This window comes from Anabrus simplex, chromosome 1 (assembly GCF_040414725.1).
Source record: "Anabrus simplex isolate iqAnaSimp1 chromosome 1, ASM4041472v1, whole genome shotgun sequence".
Taxonomy (NCBI): Eukaryota; Metazoa; Arthropoda; class Insecta; order Orthoptera; family Tettigoniidae; genus Anabrus; species Anabrus simplex.
Genome location: NC_090265.1, coordinates 213,036,140 through 213,061,155, shown reverse-complemented (window position 1 = coordinate 213,061,155; position 25,016 = coordinate 213,036,140). Strand labels below are relative to the sequence as shown.

At 37.5% G+C, this 25,016-nt stretch overlaps 2 protein-coding genes across 2 annotated transcripts in view; one reads left to right on the top strand and one right to left on the bottom strand.

Moving 5' to 3' along the window:
- The window catches only part of LOC136885730 (leucine zipper transcription factor-like protein 1), a 219,344-nt gene that overhangs the window by 132,092 nt on the left and 62,236 nt on the right, over nt 1-25,016 (top strand). Inside the window, exon 5 of the mRNA XM_067158469.2 lies at nt 2,639-2,758. Coding sequence (XP_067014570.2) covers nt 2,639-2,758 — 120 coding nt within the window. The remainder of the gene's footprint in view (nt 1-2,638; nt 2,759-25,016) is intronic.
- Nucleotides 22,943-25,016, bottom strand: part of LOC137503216 (uncharacterized) — an 89,433-nt gene continuing 87,359 nt past the window's right edge. The window contains exon 2 of the mRNA XM_068230744.1: nt 22,943-24,557. Within this exon, the coding sequence (XP_068086845.1) occupies nt 23,154-24,215 (1,062 nt within the window). The 5' untranslated portion in view covers nt 24,216-24,557 and the 3' untranslated portion in view covers nt 22,943-23,153. The remainder of the gene's footprint in view (nt 24,558-25,016) is intronic.

Below are 25,016 nucleotides of genomic sequence, written 5' to 3'. Positions count from 1 at the left end.
CCTCTTGTTCTAAGGTCCTTTGCCCTCTTCAAGAGTCCCTTTGCTTTGGGAGTTAAGTGTTCGTTTATATAGATCGGCTGGTCCGCAGCATTAATACCAATATCTCGAGATGAAATTCGTGGGCTTCTTTTCTTGGCGCTGAACAATTTGGCCCTCTTCCATCTATTCACAAACTTCACAACTATCGGCCTCGGTAACGCTGGGTTTCTGGACAGTAACCTATGTGTGACGTCAATATCATTTTTATTCATGTCACATCCGATCACCGCGCCTATGCTACTGATAATGCTGTAAACATCTTCATTATGTACTTCCGGCACACCATGGATTTCCACATTGTTCCATCTCATATATTGATTGATTGATTCAACCTCTTTGTGTGAGTTGGAATTCAGCACATCTAATTGTTGTTGCAACTCAGGGAATCTTTTGATCTCTTTGACTAAGTTCTGCCTTTAGATCAGTAATGATTTTATTGTTAAAGTCAATACTATCAGTTAACCTAGCAATCATTTTTTCAACTAGACGTTGCAACACGGCATCTAAGAATTTAGAGCTACTAAGATAAAACCTAATGATACTGAGAGAGATAAATTATTGACTAATCTATGAATATAACGTGTAGTTAGGTGCTCTCAGTTCAGTGAATTGTTACATTTAGCTGCTGGCTCTGCCCTTAGGAATGTCACTGAGCCGGTTAATTCTAATTTTACTTCCATCTGGTTTCTTAATGATAGTATCTCCACTCAATATGAAACTACCATATTTGCTCGCATATAACTCGCACTTTTTCGACAAAAAATAAGTGTGAACATTTTCAGTGTGTGATATATGCGGGGATTTGTGTGCGAAAGATCGTATTTCTGAAAAAACAAACATAAAATTTGCATTAGACTATTTTGAAACGAGACAACTGGCATACTTGCCCTATACATTGTCACTGCCTTCAATCTCTGAGCTATGCTCACGTGCATCATTCTGGTCACCGTCCCATATTGCGGCATCCTGACTTCCGTCCATCGCATATGCGACGGCCGTTTTCATGAAAGTCTTCACAATAACGTCTGTCGACACTATAACCCATGCTCGTATAACCCAATCACACACGAGTTCAACTGACAGCCTCTTAATTTTGCCTGCTGGGCATCGGAGCAGTGGCAATTTTCTTCCATATGTGGTTGTTGCTAGCATGACAGTGCAACACTGTTTTTCACACCCAGTTGTACGTTCAAGCACTCTATATTCTCCCTTCTTATTGATGGTGGTGTTGCATGGCATGAAGTTTATTCAGGATTGAGCTGCATTGCCAAATTGAGATAAGAAGTAATTGTTTTCTTCCGCATTGCTATCACATGGCGATTTTGTCGCTGAAATCGCTTGGCATTCTCTGACAGAGGGATATTCGCCTTTGCAGATACAATACCTTTCGTGTCATGAATCTACGGATCCAACCCCAGCTCACTTTCAGATCCAAACAGCTGATTCCTCCTTCAATTGCTAGTTTGTGCTCTTTGAAATTTAGCATCTCATGCGAGATACTAAAGCCATCATTTTGCAACTCTGTAATGTAATGAAACAACTCACCTTCCAGCTCAGGAAACTTCAAATGTTAAAAATGGAGTGTGAGATATATGCGGTGGCGAGTTATACACACGCAGGTATGGTATTACTCTGATTAAAATGGAGAATAGCAGCCTTCAGAACTGATAATCTGAAAACTGTCTCTTAACTGTCTCTTCAGCAGGGTTGGCGCACTGCTCAGGTCACTGGTGTTGCACTTACTACTACCACAGCCAATATTGCTTGAGAAAATACTTCTTGATATTGATGAAATGATTGTTACAAGGAGTGAAGTTTGCTGGTTTGACTCAACACTGTATCACAAACTTGTGCACCACTTATTGTATTACGTTAGAATAACACCTTCTGATTCACTTAAACTGAGGAGCCAGTCTTAAGCACATCCATCACATGTGAGCATCTGTATTAGATGGAGAATATTTATGAAAGAAAGGGAAACTCTTTGAAACTCACTATAAGACATAGTGAAAGCATGAAGTAATAATATCTAGAAGTCATTCATATGGCTTGCCTCTGTTGTCATTTATTTATCATTTATTTATACCAACAAAATTGGCTACACAGTACATAAAATGTAGTTTAATTTTGTGTGACTATTTCTAGCCTAGTGCAGCCCTTGTAAGGCAGACCTTCCGATAAAGGTGGGCGACATCTGCCATGTAACTGCGTGTTATTGTGGTGGAGGATAGTGTTATGTGTGGTGTGTGAGTTGCAGGGATGTTGGGGACAGCACAAACACCCAGCTCCCGGGCCATTGGAATTAACCAATGAATGTTAAAATCCCTGACCCAGCCAGAAATCGAACCCAGGATCCTCTGAACTAAAGGCCAGTACGCTGACAATTCAGCCAACGAGTCGGACATAAAATGTAGTTGTTAGCTTGCATTCAGGAGGACTGGATTTAAACCCCACCATTGGCAAACCTGAAGAAAATGTTCCATAATTTCTCATTTCACTGTCACCAGTAACCTGTAGATGTTAGTAGGACATTAAACCATTAGCAAAAAAGAAATCTATTTATATTATATGTCTTTAAAAATGATGCTCTGTTTCACAGGCTGCTAAGTATCTACAAGAAATTAATCAATTGAAGAATGATCTTGAAGTAATGAAAAAGGAACTCTCTGAAAAGCAGGAGATTGTGCATATTCCACAAGACAATTCTCAGTTACAGGAGGTAAGCTTCTTTTTTATTCATTGGGTGTCTAAACTTTGTCATGTTGTATAATTAAACGGTGTATGGGTAGAAATATTATGAAAGGCTCTTTCTGATGGCCAATGAGGGGATTTCAAAAATATTCTAGGATTAAGGTTAACAAACACAGAATAGACATGTTCAGGGAACAGTAGGAAAAACTGTGTCTTACTAGGTAAAAAGTGTCGATAGAATTCACATTCCAGGAGAAATAAACTAATTAATGTGGATCATTTTTTGTTTAATAAGACCCAGAGGAGTTACTCAATATTCACTAAAATTCACAAAGTGATTCACTACCCCACTCAATATGCAAAGAAAGTTTCATCTGGATCCAATGTCAGGAAAGGGTCTGTCGGAGCCATGCAACTCTTAGCATTAACGGGCATTGTTGTTCCTTTAATAAGTCCCAGAGGAGTTACCCAATGTTCACCAAAATTCCCACAGTGATGCTTTACCCCCACTCGATTTGCTAACAGAAGTTTCATTCGGATCCAATCTCAAGCTTATCTAAACTTCATATCTCATCTGCTGACGATGATGCAGCCATCAGTCATATGGTCATTTTTCCATCTTTGTTCCAAGACTCTCATTGCAACATGTTTGAGAAGTATCAAGACACTATGGATTTGGTGAGACAATTTGGAAAGTCTGGTTTCTTCATTACCTTCACCTGCAACCTCATTTGGCCAGATATCCATGACCAGCTTGAGTACAGAGATGGGAAATGCTACCATCCAGATTTGATGGTGCGAATGTTCGCTGAGAAGTCAGCCGTCAAGAAGATGTTTAGAAGAGTGACAAACCCCATTGTCCTCATTGTCACATCTTGCTGTTGACAGTGATGACAAGATTCAAAAAGGGGAAAAGATTGACAACTTGTTGAGAGCTGATTTTTATTTTTATTTTTTATTTTATTTTATTTTATTTATTTTTTACAAGTTGGTTACGACTCACATGATGCACAGTCTGTGCAGCGAGATTAACCCTTTCTGCCCATGTATAGTTGACAGTATGTGCTTAAAATCATTTCCAAAGACTTTCATCAGCACAACTCTCCAGTCTGATAATGGCTACCGTTAGTATCGCCATCACGATGCAAACACTGCACATGTTAGAAGGCCGTGCCTTACAATCGCCATTTGCTCTGTCGCTACCAAATCCATATCACTGTCAAAGTGTGCACATCTGTTAAGTCTGTCAAGTACATCTGCAAATACATTTACATGGGGTACAACTTGGCAGCAATTCGATTCACTAGGGAGAGGCCAGAGGCTTAGCAGAACTACGATGAGATTTCCCACCATCAGAACACTGCTACTTTCGATTAGCTGAAACTGAATGGCGGCTCTTCAAATACGACCTGAGCTACCAGATGAATGCTATCATGCATCTCGACCTTCACCTAGTTCAGCAATCAGTCTACTTCCCCAACACTTAAACTGAGGTTTAGTGTTGTAACGTGCTCCTGCTATAACCTCTGTGTCTACGTTTCCACCACGGCATTCTGGAATATCTTTGCATCCACATCTCTACATACTCCGGCAATATCTACGCTTCTACTGCATCATCTGTTTTCTACTTTAAATGTTATAACCTGCTTTTGTCATCTATGTTTATATATATTAATGGTTTAATCATATTTTGTGCTCACCTGTCTCTTCCCTCCCGTGCCTCACTGCATACTGACTGCCACTCTGTGTCTACATTCTATGGCCTACGTCATCTGCTATGTCAACTAAAACTTCTCGAAGTTACTAGGCTTCGCTTCCTTGCGTATATATAATGCCCAGCCTTGCTCGTCTCACCAGCCTGGCATCAAATTGTATACAGTGTGTATAAGTGGAGGGGCCACTGACCTTGTGCGGCTTGCCGTATGGAGCGCAAGTCTTTTCCGTCCAACTGGAAACATCGTATCGTCGCACACTGGGTGAGCTAACACTTCACTTCTTATTTTTCAAAAACTAAATTTGCCCTTTCAGGCGACCTGCCTGTTTATTCATTCTACTTATTGAAGGCCTTATTTAGTGCCTTAACTGTTTCGATTTTCTCCGGACTTAAAATATTCAAGTCATGAAATGAAGATGAAAATCTTTAATTTGGACTAAGGATGACCACCATCGACATGATATGTTCAAACTTTTAATAAGGACAGTAATGGGTGAATGAACTCTCTCTAAGCTTGCGCAGTCTGATTCCTATTTTTATTTCCTCTCTTATCCTTGTTGTTTTTTCATCTTCCTCCTTTCCCTCCCGTCCCTCTTTTACTTGGATTATTAGAGTTTTGTAAAACACCCTGGAGGTGTTAAGTTTTAAAATTGTGGCCAATAATTAGGGTTGTCATGCTAAAATATTGCCTTATGAAAAGTTTATCCTTGTAATCCTAAAAAGGAATGTTATACGTCTACGGCATGTGTAAATCGTTCTAATATCTGTAAGAAAATTTTGGGTAGCAGTTCTTCTTTTCTTTTAATTGTTCGAACTTTGTGGTCTTTAATGAAAGTAGGAAAATGCATTAGTGTCTTCATCTATGTTATCTCTTGGACTTTTTAAAATCCCATGTTAATCTGTGTGTGTAATACAAAGTCAATTGTCTAATATTTTTCATTATCCGAGTTGTCAAATGATGGTCCTTTTCTTATTTCTGGTACCTACCACGGAAAACATCTCCTATCCCCCCCCCCAGTGTTGCTTCCTATCATTCTGCCCATTGCTGTTTTGTTCACATAAAAATCTTGGTCTCATCAACCTTGTTAGAAAAATTGGTGATATATTATCACCATTGCTTTGGAATCATCCTATTTTTCTAACTGTGCCGATGCAAATATACTATGCCAAAATAATTTATGTTGCAAAGTTGCGTTACAGTGTGTCCAGGTGAGAACAAGGTTCAGATGATATGCATTGCAGGTGGAGCTATCTAATGTCCAAATTTTTCCTAACTGTCAGGAATTCAGACATCTCTGTTGGAAAAATTTGAACCTTTTTATTAACTGTGCAATATCTGGAATTTCTTTTAAATGACTCACTTGCCATTAAAATTGTTAAGGGCCTATACCACGATAGTCAGATAAATGTTTGGTTTAAATGTATGTGGCACATTGCACATTCATCTGAAGTTGGGTTGGAAACTTGTTCTACGACTTTCGTTTATATACAGTCTGGAGAAATTTTCTGTAGTTTAGCCGAAAATGGAGTGGAAATTGAAGCCCTTGTCTCTGCTCCTATCTGGGACTCAGCTATAAGAATCAAGATGGCTGCACATTGTGATGAATCTGTATCTGCATGATGCTATACGAAAAATATATTATTCGAGCTTGGATAATTAAATTCACAGATATTTTAATTATTTACAAAATGAGATTAATTCGACTAAGGTTTTCTGCTGTTGAACTTTGTTCTTCGCTCCAACTCGAAAGTTTAAGAAGAAAAATAGAAAATTTCATCCAGTGGAGCGTTAATTATAAATATTTATTTATGTGCTTAAGAAGTGGAAAATATGTGCTTAACCCTTGAACTGGTAGTTGAAATAGCTCTAACCTGTGGGTGTGCACCACACATTTGCAGTACCTGATGTACGTCACTCTGACAGATGTATTATTCACAGAATATGCACATATAATACACTGAAGCATTCAGCAATAACTGGGCTATATGAAAAGTGGGTTTCATTTACCTTCAGTATAATATATTTTTAAATTTTTTACCCCTTTAAATGCCCCCTCAAAAAAATCAAAAAATAATTTTTATTTACACATCAAATATAAATGACTAATCAGTTTTTCTGAAACTTTTAAAAATATACATTTTGTAGCAAAATTAATTCATTAATTCATTAAATTACTTCAGGAATTATTCAATAAAATGTACAGTAGTGATGGAACTCTAAACTGGTGGGTGTTCATAACCTACCTCAGGTGGCACAACACTTATCCATTCTGCTGCAGTAGGCCTTGATTTTACAGATGCATTTAATTCTATTACAATATCTTCATCATTTAAATCTGAAACTGTAGCCATCGTGTGTGCATAACACACAGTAAACAATGGAAACAAGTCATAACAAAATCAGCACGTGTTTCAAAGCTGTACGAATTGCGACCTTTTATTTGTTTCAAAGATATCACACTTCAATGGATGTATTTAACACAAAAACATTCCACATTCCAAGGAGAAAATATGCCTCATGAATGCTGCCATCTAACGGAAAAAATTTGCAAAATCTTCTACCTGTATTTACTGGTAAAGTAGACCTGACGATCAGTCGTCAGCAGCAGTTGAGATAGGCACACACCTGCCGATCTATCGTCAGCTACCAGTTCGAGGGTTAGGCTTCCGAAATATGCTCTTAAATTTGTACTATAATTATATGGTTGAAATGTCCAGCTACTTGAATAAACCAGTCCACAGCAAAAATGTTCCGTCAGACATGCTTTCCAGTTAACAAGCTAGCATTTGCCGCAGTGTCTGAATCCTCCAGCACTTAACTGCAGATGCACGATACAAAGGCGTGCGAGTGCTATTTTTTAATTTTTTTGTCAAGAGTAGAAGAAGAGGTCGCTTCCGAACCTTTCATAGCACTGATTGTTTTTTCTTATAATACTACTAGAGCGCTTAAATATGCTGACGTCAAAAGTAAATTATTTTTCGCTCCTGACACACCTACACAAACACACACAGACTCGCTTCTGTAAGAGTCATTCTGAACTCTGTTAATACACTCGCTGATACTTCGAAATTATCCGCAATGCACTTTACTTGAGAAATACTTTGTCCAGTCAATCTTGGTACAGTATATACTCTATGTATGTATTGTGCCCTTTTAAAGGCACCCAAATGCGGTGGTCTTCTTTCTTGATATGTGCGCCGGCTGCTCCTGAAAAATAATGACATTTAAAAATATACCCCCCGCCGCATGTAGACTCTTCTTCCTCAAGGGTGGTGCGTCCGTAGATCCCTCGGGTTACTGGGCCACACGTAGATCGGGGGGTGAGGAAATGAAAGATGGGGTAAACTAAACTATTAAATAACGGTACCCAAAGACTGAATTAAAATTGAAATAAATAAAATGGTTTATTTAACAAAAATATGCAAAATGTAAATGAAAGTAAACTGGTGTAAAATGAAATAGGTGAAATGAAACTAAAATTTAAAAAACAATTGAAAGATCTGCATTACAGTAAATTAATTATCTGCCTTAATGAATCTCGACTGAATGTCGATTAAATTTCAGTGTTCTGAATTACATCGAACCAATGTCTCCATGACGATGACGTGACCATATTTAAACACTGGTCAGAAATATAGTCTCATTTGAATGAATGATTTATAATACCTTAAAAATGTCATCTCACAATAAATTCAGTAATTAATTAATTGATTTATTAATCCATCCAATTGACATTGACGTTAAGGTGTATGTCAAATATTTAACCCATGTTTAAATTCATTTGGGAAGCACCCCACTCTAAAATAATAACAAAATACACTGACCATGTGTAATAATAACGAAAAGAGAGAAAAGGAAAACAACCATGAACATTGTACTTTCTCCATTATATAATCTTTGCCACATGTTTAAACTGCTTGTGGCTGAAAACATGGAAATTTTTACTGAACTGAACACCTGAGTGCTACCACCACTCATTTAATTTGTTAAACCTTATTTACTTGGCTGTGATAGCCTGGACTCTTAAAACTGTGATAGCCTGGACTCTTAAAATTACTTAAATTAATTAGGCCAAGTGCCTCAAGTTTACATCTCAAATGAAAGCGATCCCTTTACATCATTAATTTTACTTAGTTTGCCGCTGCCTGCATTTTCATTGTGCACGCATATTTGTGTGGTACCAACTCTAGATGGAGGCAGATCCCATATAATTTATGTCATTCATTTACGGCACTTGTGATACAACTACTTATTAAAGATCGCTTCATTTGCCTAACTGAAATGTAGTGGATTTTTAAGACTTGGTGATTACTGACTGCCTTTTATATGAGCATCCCACTACTATATTTTTGACTATGAACTAATCGATGATCTCTTACCCTAACACATGAAATCTTATTTACAGAAATGAGCATGTCAATGGAGAAACACTGCTCCTAAGAAATACTGAAATTAAAATAATCTGACTACACCTATTATATTCTATTTACAGACATTAAATCAAACACAATTCACGTATCAGATTTAAAATAAGACGGTGACAAAATATACAAAGAAGTGATATCCTAATAAAAATCTAGATCCCAAAATATCGCTGCCAAATAAAATTTAAAAATAAATAAATATGCGTAATGAAGAAGCATAAAATGTTACCCTGATCCAAGTACCAAAATTTATGTGAATTTGATGGCAATCTTCTAACCTCAGACCAAAATATCTGGACATGACCTTATTCAATCTTTACCGAGCTCGATAGCTGCAGTCGCTTAAGTGCGGCCAGTATCCAGTATTCGGGAGATAGTAGGTTCGAACCCCACTGTCGGCAGCCCTGAAAATGGTTTTCCGTGGTTTCCCATTTTCACACCAGGCAAATGCTGGGGCTGTACCTTAATTAAGGCCACGGCCGCTTCCTTCCCACTCCTAGCCCTTTCCTGTCCCATCGTCGCCATAAGACCTATCTGTGTCGGTGCGACGTAAAGCAACTAGCAAAAAAAAAAAAAAAAAAAAAAAAATTCAATCTTTACGGACAATAATTATTCGCATAACATGTCATCAATGATTAGACTTGACTGTCGAAACACGCATTGATCAGTCGCTCTGTTCTCCACTTATCTCGGGCTCTCGATTGCATATTTTCTGAGCATTTATTTTCCCTGGAAACTATGTGAAGCACTACCGGCTTTCTACCTACAACCATAACACATGTCGTCATATATTTAACACTCTCGGTTAAATAATTCATCTCTCAATTCTATTTATTCATCAATATTCTCGACGTAGTAACTCATAATACGGCCTCGCTCGTATCCGGCGGGCGAAATAACTGTGTCGTTCACACATCTATTTATACGACACTATTAATTAATGACATGGTCCAAATATCACATTTTCCATTTCTCACCACAGAACATCAGGGATATTACTATTACTTGGCTCGTTACTTTGATCATCCACCGTTTCACATCTTATAAAATATCAGAGCTAACTTATCAATGGCTTCCTGTCACTAATTAAATAACTGAAATAACGAGATTGCCACTCAAAAACACGGCTATCGAGCTGTGTAACCACGTTACATAAAGAAATTAAATCTTCGCGTATCAACCATCGTCGCGAAATACAAATTATGAGAGCTACCGGAAATGGTCATCTGAATAATAATTACAGAACATGAAATAATAAACCTAATGCGCTAATAGCAAAAAATAAACATTGAAACTAACATGGCAGCATCCACAAAATCAAAATGTCAGCAAAATACCGCTCCTTACCACAACTATTATTATTATCATCATCACTCTAAAATCTGCACTACCGTATGTAAATTTCTTAGTAAAATAGGATTCTCACATGTCAAAATGACTTACATTAAAAGAAAACGGCGCAAATAACACACGCTAACACTTATCTATTATTATTATTATTATTATTATTATTATTATTATTATTATTATTATTATTATTATTATTATCCTAATTTTATAATTACTATCCGATCTGTGAATTATTTACAGTCCTATCTAAAATTCTAAACTACATTTTGATCATCGTCTAGTTCATAGCCTTATTTGTTTACAGATTACATTTTGCTCATTTACCTTATTTGTGCTGGAGGCAGGTCAGATCATCCTCCGGACCCCGTCATGATGGACTTAGTATTTCATCTTCAAGCTGATGTTATCCAAGAGGTCACACACGCAAACTTGATGCATTTTCACAATATCGTTGCACATGTCCATATTTATATTAACACTCGCATTTTAACACTCCTGCGAAGAATATTCAATGACACTGCATTGAACACCTGACATGAAGTCGAAAGTCTGTACTCCGCTACCTGCCTGCTGTTGCCTCTCTCACTCCTCTCAGATTGTTTGTGTAAAGGATTATTGGTTATTCACCTTCTCTGACCACGACACTGGACTCAGGGTCTAACTGCGGCAGTATTCCAATTATGAAAACAAAGTTTTCTCCCTGTAACTGGCTGGACTAATTCTGCTCCCAAATATCTCACTTGCAATAATAGTTCTATGAGAGTGTGGAAAAATTACGTGTAATGTTCCCAATGATGTGGAGAATTTTATAATAATCGTTCTCCAACATATGACTTTTCCACGAAATATACGAGCTACACGTGAAATAGGAAAAATGTGATGCAGCTACGTGTTACGACGAGATTCAATGTTCACCTCGGTCCTAGCACCTTAAGTTCATTCATGACTAGTGTTGAGAATATAACTACCATTGTCATTTTATTAATTTAATTGCCTGATTATATCTGCATAATCTAAAGCTGAATAAAAGTTTGTCAAAGTGTTCATTTCTGCTAAGATATTGCTCTCACGAATAAATACATTACTCACTCGGATTTCAACTACTGTATAAGACACTGAAGATTCTTACAAGACTGCGAATTTTCACAAGACTGAGAATTCCGACGAGATTGAAGTTTACCACGAGACTACTGATCTTCTACAAGACTGAGGTTGCAATTGAGACTGCGGTTGAGACTGAGGTTCACCACCCTGGTGTCTTTGCTTTTGTAAACAGTCCTCCCCTACTTCGAAAATAGTCCTGTGGAAGGGATGTGGCGTAATAATTCTGCACTTGGGACCGATTTATCATGTGTCCGTAGGTTAGAATTTTAGAAAATGTGTTCAAAATCTTCCTAATTTCGGTCCGACTCATGTGTTACATTGCGTTATGAGAAACGATCACAGGTTAATTTCTACGACGTCGTGCGTCACTGGCTCTATTTTCTGTCAGAGCATGGCGTCTTCCCGCCATGACGGTTCACTTCCTGGGTGATTCCACATTTCCATGTAAAGTTGAAAATTTCTTATTTAGCCACTGATTAACCACACACTTGCACTAATAAATCCTTAAATATTACTTGGAAGTCAGGACACGATATTTTACAGCTACTTCAGTCACCAAATCGCGAAATACTAGCTGTAGCTTCCCGATATGACAAGACATTAAAATTTGCAATTTTGTGGTTGGCTGAGACGTTCGTGCTCTTGGTAGTTTGGGTTCTTCCATTTTCTGCTAAGGGATGATGGGTATTATTCGTGTCTCACTCACTCTTCTGGGTCAAGTGCATTCCAGCGTGCAGATTCACGTGGGAACTGGATAGAAAGCTTTCACTTCCTGTCGGTATCATAAAACATAATTGGACGTACCACTCAGGCTAGCTACATCCTGTCCGTGCCTTAAAACGTATTCTGTAGATTTATTTTCCAGTCTGAACGGCGCCTAGCAGTTGCTTTGTTAGACTGTAATCTTTTCCCAGCCTACTGCTGTATTCTCATATGCAAAAATTGAACATTTAATATATGCATTAATTACGCACATTCGCTTATGGGTGCAGTATGTATGTATGTATGTATGTATGTATGTATGTATGTATGTCCAACCCTTGTCCTGTTTCTTTACGGGGTATGGTAAAAGCTTTAGCTAGTGTATGACCGAGTTTTCTCAAGATGAAGCGTTATCAATATAAATGACAGTCATGGATCACATTTTAACACACCAACTATGACGTTAGCTACCTAATGGCCAGGTGCGTCAGTCGTCTCGTCCATTATAATCCATATTGCATTGTTCCCAGTTTTGCAATGAATTCTGTGTACTGTATCAGAGAAAAGTCTTGGTAAATAGTACTTACGCAGTATTGACTCATCAGGGAGGGGAAATTTGATGTACTTCTCCAACATTTCCCATAGCACTGGATGCTGCAGTTTGTTAAGTGATGTATCAACCGCAAGAAATGCTTGACAAAATATTTTGTAAGAATTGGCAGTTTGCTGGACCAGGTTTTATATCTTGAATTTTGGAAAGCAATCATTGTGTCGCCTTTTTTAACAATGCACATTTTACGTGTTTTGCTGTCATAAAATGTTGTGTAACTTGTGAACGCATGTCTGCAGTTACGGGTTTCTTACAGTAATACAGTTCCATAATTTTTAAAAACTTTTCCAAACTCCCACACAAAACGGTTCGAACCAACACTCTTCACACTTTTGTGATGTGCCTTATTCAATGAAATGAGAACTCCACACACTTACATGTTTGGTAGTCACTGTAATTTCAGGTAAAATATCCTGTTAAAGTACAGGCTAGTGGAGGGGCAAAGGAGGCTTAAAGAGTCTCTGATGGCTCCATCCCCTTGCTGCCCTTAATGACTGGGGAATTCCTGCTCTGAAATAAAATTCAGAGACAAGGGTGCACTGATGAAACAGAGAAGCCAGTTGCTAGAATTGCCAAGGATTGAAAGTGTGGGCAGAAGACACCTAAGAAGTAGAATATATTTCCAAATATAGGGAATATGTATTTATGAATAAATATGCCAGAATACGTATGCTTCTTCTTCTTTTGAGACCACATTGGATCACTTAAATCAACCTTCTTCATACAGTACGTGTTGATATTCTTGTCCTTTCTTCTGTAGAGAATATTCTAGTTGGGATAAAATAGGTATTTAATTATAAAAACAGCAAAAAATATTTAAATAATAAATCATATGAACATAATAAAAATATTTAAGCACACAATTATCAGAGACTTAGTTATTTTAATGTACTCTATGTGTATACCGTGAAAACCGTTGATTGCGGCATCGCTTTTAACGACCTATTGGATATAATGGCGAAATCTAATGGTCACATCTGAAATCTATGTATATAAACACCGTATTTAAAAAATTGCTTAGTACGACTTCACTTTTTATCATTACAACTCTGCCGTCAAGCCGGTATCTCTCTGTGCATCAGAATGCCTTATTCTCTTTCAGAAATGTGTGCTTGTTAGAGCAAAAAAGAGAGAAAGGTTCTCCCCAACATACTTGGCCCAAACTATGAAAACGGGGTCCACAGGAGAAAATCCAATCAAGAAATCTACTCTAAGGTAGAGAATATCACGGACACAGTACACAAATTCAGGGCTCACTTCTATTGTCACCTACAACCGATGATTGACTCTCAATAGACAAAATTCATTTTTAACAGTTTTGACTCATAACCAAAAACAGCTATTTCCTGGTACATTGATGTCAAGAAAGACCTCAAAGAAATGGGCCTGCAGCCAGAAGATGTGCACAAATGAGACTTTTTCAGAATACTCATCGTGACTTTGGGGACTCTCCAAGATGAGAAATGGACAACTGATGTAAAGTGGTCGGATGAATGCCGTGCTGGATACAGCGATCTAATGAAACTCTTTTGGTTCAAACAAAAATTGAATAAATGCCAGAATATATAATGAAACTTACCGTGGTCCCTAGTTGACTGATTAATGAATAATAATATAAAAACCAAACCCCATGCCACTACAGCACTTGAAGGGCCTTAGACTACCAAGCGACCGCTGCTCAACCCCAAGGCTTGCAGATTACGAGGTGTCGTGTGGTCAGCACAACGAATCCTCTCGGCCATTTTTCTTGGCTGTCTAGACCGGGGCCGCAATCTCACTGTCAGATAGCTCCTCATTTCTAATCACATAGGCTGAGTGGACTTCGAACCAACCCTCAGGTCCAGGTAAAAATCCCTGACCTGGCCGGGAATCGAACCCGGGGCCTCCAGGTAAGAGGCAGGCACACTACTCCTACACCACAGGGCCGGCAGTGAATAATAATAATAATAATAATCCTCCACTGCATGTATGCCGCCTCATAGTGATATCCAGGTTTCCCAATTTATTTAGCATCTTCTTAATTACTATTAGAGAAAAGACAAAATTATATTGTGTGGTAGGAATTATTTGATAAGATACATAACTTGAATCTTACCTTTTGTGTCCATGTAACATTATCGGTCTTTTTATTTTCTACCACAATTTCTGCATTTCATTACATTCTAAATTCGTTTTAAAATTTCTTCATTTGTGTAGACTTCAGTCTTAATTCTCTCCTTGCCTGGAACTTCCATATTATAGCCTAATAACAGTCTAATATTGGGCTCTTGTAATACAATTTCAAAGGAAATGGCACTAAACAAACAAAACACTTGCGAACATGTATAAGGGGCAGTCAAATGAAAACCGAACACCCGCCATAAAACACATTCCCTGCAAAAGGTGGCAGCACTGTTGTTATGTATCGATACTGCCATTGCTGTGGTAGGAGAACTGTATAGTGGAACTCACAGGTGCACGCAGTTGTTAGGTTATGTCTTTGTTCGTGCGCCGACTGGTCTAGTGTGTTCGTCCAGCTGTAGAAATGGAGGCCAGCAAAGAAGAGCAGAGAAGTGTGGTTTGTTTTCTGGTGGCTGAGGGTGCTGGAATACGCAAAACTCATCGCCGCATGTCTGCTGTAGCATAGGAGATTCTGAGAAGGGCGCACCTCAGTGCAAGACGATGCGTGCCCAGGAAAAGCCCATCGAGCCACTACTCTTGATGTGACAGGGCGGATTGATGGCCTTATCTGGGAAAACCAATGAATCATGGAAGAAGAAATTTGTGTTCAGGTCGGCATTAGCTATGGCTCCATGCATGCCATTATCAAAGATCACTTGCATTTACACAAAATATGGACGCAGTGGGTTCTGCATCAACTGACAGAGGGACACAAAAGATTGACAAAATGATGTCTGAATCATCTGCAGCGGTACCATGAGGAAGAGTATGTGTTTCTCTCTTACCGTCACAGAAGACAAAACGAGGTGCCACCATGTCAAGCCTGAGAGCAAACAGCAAAGCCAACAAAGGAAACATTACAATTCCACCTGTCAAAGAAATCCAAAGCTGTTCACACAAGTTCCGGAAAAGTCATGAAGACCTTTTTCTTTGACTGCAGGGCTCCTCTGCTTTTCGACTTCCTTGATCGTGGAACCGCAATCAATGCACAGCGCTATGAAGACACTTTGCAGAAACTACGACGTGCTATAAAGTCAGAACGCCCTGGAATGCTGTCGGACGGAGTCATCCTGTTGCATGATTATGCTCGCCCTCATACTTCCAATCTGGCGAAAGCTATGTTTCAGCGATTGAGTTGGGAAACCCTTCAACATCCTCCATACAGCCCAGATCTTTCACCTTGTGATTTGCACATTTTTGGCAACCTGAAAAAATGACATTTGTGGATGCCGGTTTCATTCGGATGAGGAAGTGCAACCGTGGATGCAGTTGTGGATCCATCAGCAACCTACCTCTTTCTATAAAACTGGAATTGATTGTCTCATCTCCCAGTGGGATAAATGTATTAACGCTTTTGGTAATTACTTCTGAATAAAACTATTCAATGATCACGTTGTAGTGGGTGTTCGATTTTCATTTGACTGCCCCTTATATACCACCGCATTAAATTTCACTACATTTTCAGTAACCTTATTGCCAATGCAATAGAAATGTTTCTATGCCACATAACAAGTACGCAAGTAAAAATTTATCTTTCTGACTCATAAACTGTAGCCTACATATCTGGATATTTATCTGACAATCACAGTACAGGCCCTAAAACTACCCTTATTAAAATGTAAATTCAGTTATCTTTTTCACTATTTGAACCATGTTCCTTGTATAAATGCTCATTCAATTTTTTTGCATGGCAAAGAGAACATTCCAAGATTAAAAGCATCTGCTGGCCAACAAACATATAGATATTCAAACTTGGAAGGCCTTTGCAAAAACCTTTATATGGAGCGTGCTTCTGCATGGTTGCGAAAGCTGGACGTTAGGAATGCAAGAAAAGAAAAAACTAGAGGCAATTGAAATGTGGATCTGGAGAAGAATGCAGAGGGTAAGTTGGACTGAAATGAAGAGTAATACCGAAGTCCTTAGAGAGATAGGAGAAGAACGGAATCTGATAACTGAAATTGCAAAACGGAAAATAAAATTTATTGCTCACATTCTGCAACAAGAGGAGTTCCTTTGTAATATCATTGAAGGAAGAATTGCTGGAAAAAGAGGAAGAGGATGACCCAGAGTGTCGTACTTCAAGAACCTGCTCAGTTGAAACGACTGGCTCAAGATAGACAACTGTGGCTGCAGCGACAAGGCTTAGCCTTTAGAAGATGATTATGATGATGATGACATACTCGTACTTCTGAGTATAATTGGCACGTGCATTGCTCCACCAAAACACAAGCATTGTTATTGGCAAGTGACAACACTTATAAGTTGACATTAATAATCTCCCTTGTTAAATAACAAAAGACATATGCTCTCTTTGATACTGTGTGGTCAACTAATAAATGTGATAAATATTCCTCTTTCATTGTTCCATCAAATTGCAAAGTACAGTTTCTCTTCTCTATTTTCAGTCAGCTCATTCAAAGATTTGCATAGAAGCATGAGGTACAAGACAATGTAAAAAGTAATTGTGATCCACAAGCACTGAAAAGTAAGCAAACATATTTCTATTTGTTCCGAGATGATGGTTAAACATATCATAATTCATATCTTCAAACTGATTTGTGAATCACCTGATGTTGAAATGGGACTTCTGACAATATCTAGATTTTACAGGAAAAGGGAAAAACTGTCTAGGTTATGGAAAAATGTCGATCTATGTTTTACACTTCTGCCAGTGCATGATGCCTTTACTAATGCACACTTCAATGCACAAAAATACAAAATCCGATTCATAGATAATGAAAAAACGACATATCTTAGAATTGCGGAAGTCCTCTTGATACATTAAATGGAGTGAACTTTGGAACTTTTAATGCCAATTTCCACATAAAACCCACAATTTATTGCAAAATGTATTGTTATTGCTTTTGAAATATATAAATACAATTCTCGGTATGAACACTGAACTAATACTTAACTTCATAGTATTATGAAAATGAAATACAATATCAATGCAAGAATCATTGAAACACAGAAATCAATAATTCCAATAACAGCAATTCATTTTATTGAGAAAATGCAAAAACAAGACTGTTATTATGCACAAAGAGTACAGATTGCTTTTGGCCAGAATCACTGAAACACAGAACACCGAACTATTCACCATACTGTTTGTCTTGGGTTTCCTGTCTGATTGGGTGCTCGTGAGGGATGAATTTTAGTGTTTTCCTAATGTGGCCGATTTTACTTGCCATAATTGCTCTCCTAGTGATCGCTCGTTGAGTGGGTAGCCAAATTTTATTGGGCATTTCCCAATCTGAATGAATGCTCGACTAGGCCATTGATGACAGGTTTTGCCAGCAGTACTCCTGGATTGGAGCTAGTGCATGTCAATTGATAGTACTGAGATAGTTTAAATGAGATTTTCGCTGCTTTCGGCATGTTTCTGCCATTATTACATGTGATAAAATTCATTTTTGGGTCCGAATTGAAAATCTTTGCATTAAATAACACTCAAATGTTTTATTATTCATCCACATATTCAATACAATACAATCTTAAAGATTAGGACATTGTCCTTATCAAAATTGTTAACATGAAATTAATATATTAGATGGTACATGTTCATTTATTTGCTTATAAATTTTGAAGAATTTTCATATGGCCTGGTTCCTTTTGAGATAATATTAATTGAAAATGTTGGTGCCATAGGCTGTATTGAAGTCTGTGTAGACGTCATTAGACCATCTTCTTTGATGTGGTAAGAGTTTGTGATAGGTGTGGCTCTTTGCTGTTGGGTGTGTTAAGGTGAGCGTTTTAGTTGGAAGGGAACGTTGTTGTCATTCGATGGTTAGTCCAATGTATGATGAATTCTGTAATTAAAGAGTTAATTTGAAAATTTAATGAATAACTGTAATTGGAATTAAGGGGCTGAATAGTGAAAGTTAAATGAAGAGTGTTGACATTTACCCCTTCGACTGCTGAGATGTTAGCTTACGTTGAGAGTTTTAGAGCAACTGGCAGTCGCCGAGCTCTTACTACGTGTGTAGTATTTGTGAAGTCTTGGTGGAGGGGGTTGAGCTTGAGAAGGCATGGCTGAGGGCCCATTCACTGCGCGTGAGGAGGAGTTGTCGACAGTGGGAGGAAGGGGGGGGGGTTTGGACATGTTTACTAATTTGGTGCTAAATATTTTACAAATTATTCAGAAGGAATGGTTTTTGTAATAGAATTCGAATCTGTTCATAAAGAGGACTTTCGTTATCTATTTCATCATTTAAGTTCTTGTCTTTGTTAAACTGTTGATCTAAGAAGATGTATAAGTTTTCGTATTCTGTCGTGAGCTTACCTTTTTCGATTCTTTTTAAAATTTGTAAATCCTGATCTATTGTAGTAAATTTGTGACCTGTTTCTTTCATGTGGTTACTCATCGCAGAGAAATTATGTTTTTGGGTGTTATAATGTTCTGCATATCTAGTTGAGAAACAGCGGCCAGTTTGACCAACATAAGAAAAATTACATACTGAGCATTTGGGTCTAGAAATACCCGACCTTGAATGTTTATTGTTGGTTGAATTGACTGAGTTATCATTAAAAAATAAATTTTGATTTGTATTCTGCGTTGTGTAAGCGATTTTTACCTCATGTTTTCTTAAATGATTGGTGATTTGATGGATTTTTGGGTTGGTAAATGTGAATTTCACGAATTTTGGTTTGTTGGGTTTTATTGGAGAAAGGTTTGTGGTTTATTTTAGTCTGACTTTATTAATGATTTTGTTGATCATAACTGTATTGAACCCATTGAATCTGGCTATTTCTTTTATGAAATCCAGTTCATTTCTTAGATTATTCGGTGAAAGAGGGATTTTTAATGCTCTGTATATTAAACTGTAATAAGTGGCTTGTTTATGGGAATTTGGGTGCAAAGATTAGTTTTTTATAGTTATTGGAGTAAATGAAAGCTTGCGGTAAATTTGGAAATCAAATTTGTCCATAACTCCTGTGATTTTGATGTCTAGAAAATTTATTGAATTGTTGTTTTCGTTTTCCTTTGTGAACTTTATATTATCGTCTAAATTATTTAGAAACGTTAGGATGTTATCACTATTGTTAAGTTGTTTATCGATAATTGCTAATGTGTCGTCGACATAATGGAGCCATAAACTGAGTCTGTTAATGTATTTTACTATTTTATTGTGTTCTAGATTGTCCACGTAGATGTCCGCTAAAATGCCGGAGATTGGGTCTCCCATAGCTAAGCCTTCTTGCTTATATATTTTGTTGTTGAAAGTAAAGTAATTATTGTGTAAAACAAAACTTAGTAACTTTATGAATTCGTCTATTTCAATTTTACTTAATGCGCTGTGTTTGGTGAGGTTGCTTTTTATTATGCTGATAGTTTCGTTGACGGGTATATTTGAGTACATGTTCGTGATATCAAAGGAACATAAAACATGATTTGGTTGTAAATTGAATTTGTTTAAAGTTTCACAAATTTCGATAGAATTTTTGATGGGGTTTGCATTGTGAAATTTAAAATGTTTTTTTAAGAACTTGTGGAGGAACTGAGAAGTTTTGTAAGTGGGACTGTTTCTGCTATTGATTATTGGTCTGATGAGGATATCTTTTTTTGTGTATTTTAGGTAATGATCTTGCTGTAGGTAATTTCGGATTCATAGTGCTCATTTTTTAATAGTCTTGTTCATTTAGTAGGAATGTTGAATTTTTAAGGAGTGTTTTTAGATTGCGTTGTGTTCTTACTATGGGATCTTTATTGATTAATGTGTATTCTTTTGAGGTATAGCACCCAATTTTGTATGGAAAGGAAGTAATATGCGCATTCATATCAGCTACCAAATTAGCTGGAAGGAAATCTTGTGGAACATCATTATTCAGTAGTAATTTTGAAATCCTTTCCATTTGTTTCTTTGTAATTCCATACACAGCCAGAAACCCTGTTTTATACACAGCTGCTTTCTTCACACTATGTGTTGTTGTTTGAGTCATCAGTCTATAGACTGATTTGATGCAGCCGTCCATGCCACCCTATCCTGTGCTAACCTTTTCATATCTACGTAACTACAGCATCCTACATCTGCTCTAATCTTCTTGTCATATTCATACCTTGGTCACCCCTACCGTTCTTACCATCTACACTTCCTTCAAAAACCAACCGAACAAGTCCTGTATGTCTTAAGATGTGTCCTATCATTCTATCTCTTCTTCTCGTCAAATTTAGCCAAATCGATCTCCTCTCACCAATTCGATTCAGTATCTCTTCATTTGTGATTCGATCTGTCCATCTCACCTTCTGCATTCTTCTGTGACACCACATTTCAAAAGCTTCTATTCTCTTTCTTTCTGAGCTAGTTATCGTCCATGTTTCACTTCCATACAGTGCCACACTCCACATGAAAGTCTTCAAAAAATATCTTTCTAATTCCTATATCAGTGTTTGAAGTGAGCAAATTTCGTTTCTTAAGAAAGCTCTTCCTTGCTCGTGCTAATCTGCATTTTATGTCATCCTCCGTACTTCTGCCATCGTTAGTTATTTTACTACCCAAGTAACAATATTCATCTACTTCCTTTAAGGCTTCATTTCCTAATTTCCTTCATCGCCTGCCTTCGTTCGACTGCACTCCATTACTTTTGTTTTGGACTTATTATTTTCATCTTGTGCTCCGCACCCAAGACTTCGTCCATACCATTCAGCAGCTTCTGCAGTCTCAGATAAAATATCATTGGCAAATCTCAAGGTTTTGATTTCCTCTCCTTGGATTGTGATTCCCTTTCCAAATTCCTCTTTGATTTCGTTTACTGCCTGCTCTTTGTAAACATTGAAAAGGAGGGGGGACAAACTGCAACCTTGCCTCACTCCTGTCTGGATTGCTGCTTCATTTTCAAAGCCCTCAATTCTTATCACTGCAGACTGATTTTTATACAGATTGTAGATAATTCTTCATTCTCAGTATCTGATCCCAATCACCTTCAGAATCTTAAATAGCGTGGTCCAATCAACATTTTCAAATGCCTTTTTCTAGATCTACGAATCCTATGTACGTGGGCTTGTCCTTCTTGATTCGATCCTCTAAGATCAGACGTAAAGTCACACTATATGAAAGATAATACTTGACAGAAACTGCTTTTGGACGCTTGTTGATGCCTGAAGATAATCTTCTTTTAGGAGTTTCCACCTCACAACGTTTTTGGAGGAATATGTCTTGCTCATCTTTCATTTTCAGTTTAGAGAAGAAATGAAGCATACTTTCTTTTTCTTCTGTTGTTCACGAGTCGAGGCAGTTAAGTTTTGCACCTGAAGCAAAGGATGAAGAATTCTGTTACTGAAATGTTTATCATTATGCCTCTAAAATGCAATCAACACACACTTGTTAATTAATACTGTTAACAGTGTCAAGAATTTGCACCGACATTTGAAGGTATTAAACATAACTACAGTGACTTATCTCAGAACTCTGGCAAAATAAATGCTTAGTATTCTCAGATTCTACAGTTAGTGACAAGTTTCAGTATGGCTATCCTAAAAATGAGGCATTAGTAGAGAATGTATTAGGTCATAGAATAAAATTATTTACAAAATAGAACATTTTTCAATATCAACAGGCACATCAAATAAGAGACAGTTTAAAACTGGACACACTGAGTGCAAGGTATTTTCATCCGACTAGCCATCCAATTGCTTTATTAGAACACTTTGACCAAATTTCAGATGGCTTTTTGTCTGAACTCTGAACGTGTAAACAGACCATTTTAGTCAGTGTTGATAATGCCTCAGTGAATTACAGCAAACATTCCTCCGTGCACTTAAATTTCAAAACTTGTTCATCATATTTTAATGGTACAGTTTGGTAGGAAATCTTTTCAAACTATGTCATCACCAGAGTTAGGATTTTTAGGTGCAAATTTCAGATGAAGTAAGGAAGGGAAAAGGTGCTCAAATAAGGTAAATTTTGTAAAAAAAAAAAAACACCAAAAGGTGCTGGTTTATTCAACGAATTCAATGATTTTTCTTTCCTTTATCTAGTTTATTGAATTACAAACAATTACATCAAATTATCACTCATTAAAAGAAGGAAAAAACATGAAGCTGTTGTACTTCAAGACATTAAGCATTTCCACATTTTGAAAAGTAAATATGTTTCTATTAGGAGATAGAATGTCTTTGTAGATGTTAAAGACAGAAACCAGTGGGTCAAACCTTGTAATCACTTGGAATGGCAACTCTACAGATATGCCGAATTCCTCATTCTTCTGAAGACAAGACTCAAGTTTGCCTTATGCAAAGCCATCTAACTGCTCGCTCACGGAAGTAAAAATATCCCATTGTTTTTCCTCTTCCAGACCTTGTTCTTCTAATCGTTTAATAACTGCAATCAGGTACTTGTACAATATAGTTCTGTCTGCAAATTATGTATTTTCTCCGATAAGTTGCTGTGCCTTGGGAATTGCACCTGTGTCTGCTGGATCCAAAGAAAGCACAAACTCTCTAATTTTGTCAAAATTTTCACACAACATAGCAGCACACTCAATCCATGATCCCCAGCAAGTAATGACCAGGAAATCTGGAAGGGGCAGGCTAGTGGTTTCCCTGTAGACAACAACATGACTCAGAGCTTTCAGTAGAATCTTCTTCAGGGCTAAGATGAATTGATATGCAATGTCGTATTCGTTCCTTATGGATTCACAAACCCTGAGAAGGGCATGGACCAAGCATGTCACATGTTTCAACTTACGAAATAAAGGTTTCAATTGGTTAACAGCTGAAACCATATATACAGCGTGGTTCATAACCACAAGAAGAAGTTTCTCAAAGTCGATAACAGTAGACCAGAGTTTATGGCAGTAATCCATAATTGATTGCATTACTGTACTGGCATTGGCTTTCTGCAGCTCATACATTTTTAACAACATGGGCTTAATGTTCTCCCCTCCTAAGGGAAAAACTAAAATGTTCAAAACAAATTGTTCCATTGAGTCTATGGTTTCATCCACAATGATTCCCACATCGCAATCAGACACTTTCTCCTTGATCCTTTGTATGGTTTCTTGGTAAACAGGCTCCATGTAGTTTTCTCTTAAACTACTCTCATCGGGCATTGACATTTTTGTGTATTTTTCAAGCAATCCCTTGATAGCTGGATGGTTCACCTTATTGAGTGGAATTCCTGCTTGTGTAAGAGCTGCATACAAATCAATGTTTAATTCCTTCATATTTTGGCTTTTTGAAGAACTCTGTTGAAACACATTTCGTAATAGAGGTTGCCACGATTTGTTTGCTTGAAGAGTCTTATTCATTTGATGCTTAGAGCTGGAAATGTGTTGTTTGATGCGATCTCGTTGGTGTTTTTCATCGAACAAAATTCTTGAATCACAAATAGTACATCGCATAACAATTCCATCGGTGTCTATGAAATCTTGTTTGAATTCCTGAGCCAGAGCAATAAATTGGGCACTGGACACCTTTGACATGGTAAAATTTAGTAGTACACTCTTTTAGTAATGTAACAAAGTGCTAACACCAGTTCACTTGCTAACTCAATGTGACTATCACACAATTCACTCTTGCGCTTACTTGCTCACTTGCTGTCCACACACTCTTATAACACCGCGACAGTTACCAGAATGTTGTCATTCATGCTGGAATGAAGTCTCAGCGATTTCTAGTAGCTTTGAGCAGAACCCAGTCTCAATTCTCGGAACTACACAGGTGCGGTTGCTGACATCTCTGCAGCACCAACCTCCGCCTCCATGCGAATAGATGACGTCTCTCACAGTAACAAACTCACATTCACAAACAGCAGGCTACTGATTCTGGTGGGATAGAATCACAATTAAAATTAATAAAATTATGTAATGATTCCACCTTTTCAATACATGTAAACTTAGTAATGAAAGGTTACATCACTAGTTGATCATGAACGGTACTGGTTTCGACCCCAAATTCCTGGTCATCATCAGCCGATCACTTAAAAACAGAAAAAACAGTACACAGATAAATAACCAGTAATGTAAAAGATATGGTTTTTTCACCAGACGTAAGTTTGTGAGGAGCAGTATAACACATGTGACTGTAGCACTGTGTTTTAAAAGCTAATAAAATCTTGAAAAGAAGTAGAAAAATAAATAGCTCGAGGGTCAGTATTGTAATCGTATGCTTGATGTATGAAGATGCAGTTGATTAGTCTTGTAATGCAGAACAGTTAACATTAAAGAACAAATGTGAAGAGAAATAAGCAAAAAATTCCCAGTTCAATGCTGAAAAAGAAAGAA